The sequence below is a fragment of the Octopus bimaculoides genome, chromosome 22 (genome assembly GCF_001194135.2).
Source record: "Octopus bimaculoides isolate UCB-OBI-ISO-001 chromosome 22, ASM119413v2, whole genome shotgun sequence".
Classification (NCBI taxonomy): domain Eukaryota; kingdom Metazoa; phylum Mollusca; class Cephalopoda; order Octopoda; family Octopodidae; genus Octopus; species Octopus bimaculoides.
The window spans coordinates 26,860,058-26,863,373 of NC_069002.1; the positions used below are offsets into that span (position 1 = coordinate 26,860,058).

At 38.1% G+C, this 3,316-nt stretch overlaps 1 protein-coding gene across 7 annotated transcripts in view; it reads left to right on the forward strand.

Annotated features, from left to right (window-relative positions):
• LOC106880532 (alpha-1,6-mannosyl-glycoprotein 2-beta-N-acetylglucosaminyltransferase) overlaps positions 1–3,316 on the forward strand; it is a 725,476-nt gene that overhangs the window by 705,406 nt on the left and 16,754 nt on the right. For all 7 annotated transcript variants that reach the window (XM_052975725.1, XM_052975724.1, XM_052975723.1 and 4 more), the window contains one exon: positions 2,779–2,868. In XM_052975725.1, coding sequence (XP_052831685.1) covers positions 2,779–2,868 — 90 coding nt within the window. The remainder of the gene's footprint in view (positions 1–2,778; positions 2,869–3,316) is intronic.

Below are 3,316 nucleotides of genomic sequence, written 5' to 3' on the forward strand. Positions count from 1 at the left end.
GGTCTCTTTTTGCCGAACTGCTAAGTTACGGGGATGTAAACACACTAGCATCGGTTGTCAAGCGATGGTGGGGGGACAAACACAAACACACATGCATATATATATATATATATATGACAGGCTTCTTTCAGTTTCCGTCTACCAAATCCACTCACAAGGCATTGGTCGGCCCAAGGCTATAGTAGAAGACACTTGCCCAAGGTGCCATGCAGTGGGACTGAACCCGGAACCATGTGGTTGGTAAGCAAGCTACTTACCACACAGCCACTCCTGTGCCTGTAAATAACATTTTCATTATTCTCAATTTTAAAATGTATTTTGAATAACAATGACAAGTGAGTGAGACCTTTGGCAATATGCTGTGCTTGAGAAGAAGACCCATCAGCTAAGTGAAATCGTAGTTGTGGCAGATACTGGTGTCACGCAGCTGGCATCCATCCTGGCGGCACATAAAAGCATCTATTACACTCTCGGAGTGGTTGGCTTCAGGAAAAGCATCCAGCTGTAGAAACCATGCCAAATCAGACTGGGGTCTGGTGCAGCCCCCTCAGCTTACCAACCCTGGTCAAACTGTCCAACCCATGCCAACATGGACCACAGATATTAAATGACGATGATGAGGATGATGATACAGCAGTATCTGTGACCACATATTGGATTGTAATAATGGAATTAGATGTTCTTCAAGAGGAAACAGCTGGGATTTATCTGGACGAAGTATTTCTACATTCTGGTGCACACCTGCCCGGAATACATTTATGCATACATACATACATACATATATACACATTGTTGCAAGGCTGTTGACTCCATTGAGATTCCTTTGACAAGTCTTGCTTTTCATCCACCAGGGTTATCCAGTAAATCACCCTTGCCAACAAGCAAACTTCATGGGGTTCTAGGTTTAGTCGCTGATGACACAACCATGCAACACGTTGTAATAGGTTACATGTTACTAACAGCACTTAAGAATAATCTGACACCCCCTCCTACACACACACACATAATATAGGCTGTTAGGATGAATCCCACTTGTTTCCTCTTGAGTCACATCTGTTTAATCCATTATTATGATCAAATAGGTGGTCACAGTTGTAGCTTTATGTTAATCAAAATCTATATTAAAGTTGAGAATTATGGAAATATTATTTGTGAAGTTATTGAATAAGCAAAACAGAAAAAAACGGAATTTTTTTTGTATTATTTATTCTCTGTTACACATACTTCATTTTTTAATAGGAATCACAAAAAGATTTACATGTTATATAGACATGTAAGGAATTCCCCCAAGTATAACAATGTGTGTGTGTTTTGTATTCTGCCACTACTTGGCAGCTGTCCTCATAACTTAGCAGTTCAGCAGAAGAGCCCAATAGAATAAGTACCAGTATCAAGTTGTTTGACTGAACCAGTCAAGGTAGTGCCACAGCATGGCCAGAGTCCAATAACTGAAACAAATAAATGATAGAATACTTTTACATATCAGAACTACATTGTCCAAAGAATTCTTCATGCCTTAACCATTTAGCGTTCAGATTCCTCTGTCAAATGTAATCCTTCGAGATTTCAATGATGCGATTGTTTAGGATTTGAATGACATTGTAGGGTAAGTGTGAGAGGCTAAATCTGGCCAGTTTGAACATAAAACAGAAAGAAAATTTTGGCTTGATATGGTCGGTTTAACTGCTAAGGTAGAAGAGCGAATTGGTAGACACCTGTTGAAGCATCAGATTAAATGCCTTGAAGTTATTTGTCTGAACTCTTTAGGTTCAAGTTCAAATCCAGTCAAAATCAACTTTGCTTTCCATTCCTTTTTTTTTTTTATGTCAATAAAGAAAGTTGTACCCATCCAGGATGTTGGCCAGGATGATCAACAATATTCATTCCAGCTCTAAGCATGTTCAGTTCAAAGTCCACTCTTGGACCATCATTACAATGAAGTAACCCCTTCTGGGATGGACCAACATAATTCGAGAACAAAATAAAATGCTATGGCACCAAACTCAAAAGAGTTTATATCTTTGTTGAGGACAATCTAAGAACACAACTATGATGATGAGATGTGACAAAAAATGAAGGAATACTCTCTTTTACTGTTTTACTTGTTTCAGTCATTTGACTGCAGCCATGCTGGAGCACCGCCTTTAGTCAAGCAAATCGACCCCAGGACTTATTCTTTGTAAGCCTAGTACTTATTCTATCGGTCTCTTTTTGCCGAACCGCTAAGTTACTGGGACGTAAACACACCGGCATCCGTTGTCAAGCGATGGTGGGGGTGGGGGACAAACACAGACACACATACATATATATATATATATATATATATATATACGATAGGCTTCTTTCAGTTTCCGTCTACCAAATCCACTCACAAGGCTTTGGTCGGCCCGAGGCTATAGAAGAAGACACTTGCCCAAGGTGCCACGCAGTGGAACTGAACCCGGAACCATGTGGTTGGTAAGCAAGCTACTTACCACACAACCACTCTTGGTTGTTAATGTTAGTATATCAAATGATCACATAGAGAGGCCGCCTTATTGATTTGTGCAGACTGTGACTAAATTTTAGTAGCTCTATAAAACAATTTGTGACAAGGCTTTGTGGTTTTTTGCACAATTAGAGCATGTTATGTTATAAATACCTGGTTTACTGCAGTCTGCAACTGAAGACAAAGACAGGAAAAGAGCTTATTTCAAAGGATTGAAACATTTTTTTTTTTTGTTGTTGATTTATTCATTGTTGCATTTGTAATCTGATTTTCTTTTGTTTTTCTCTCAGGTGGAAATTGCTCGTTGGGTTTCATCTAAGCACAACATGGGCATGGCATTTATTCGCCAGATGTGGTTAGATATTAAAAAATGTGGACTCGTAAGTAAACACAATCAATTGATTTATTGTTTTATCAAGAAATTTGTTGTTCAATACCGAATCCAAAAGACTGGTAATTTAAAAAAATTTTTTTTTTTTTAAAAACAAACAAATTGGTCACCAAGTATGAAATATTTGTGTTGATCAGATGTGAATACTGGCAGCCAGCAAGGTGGTGGATGGGCAGAAACGCTGGAGCACCAGACAAATTACCTCCTGCTCCTTGTTACGGATCTCTCTGTTCTGAGTTCAAATTCTGTGAAAGTCAACTTTGTCTTTCCCCCTTTGGGGGTTTGATAAGACAACATCCCAGTCAAGTACTGAATTGATTTAATTAATTAACACACTCCTGCTAAAATCAAGAGCCTTGTGCCTAAATTAGAAACAAGTATTATTATTATTATTATTATTATTATTATTATTATTATTATTATTATTATTATTATTA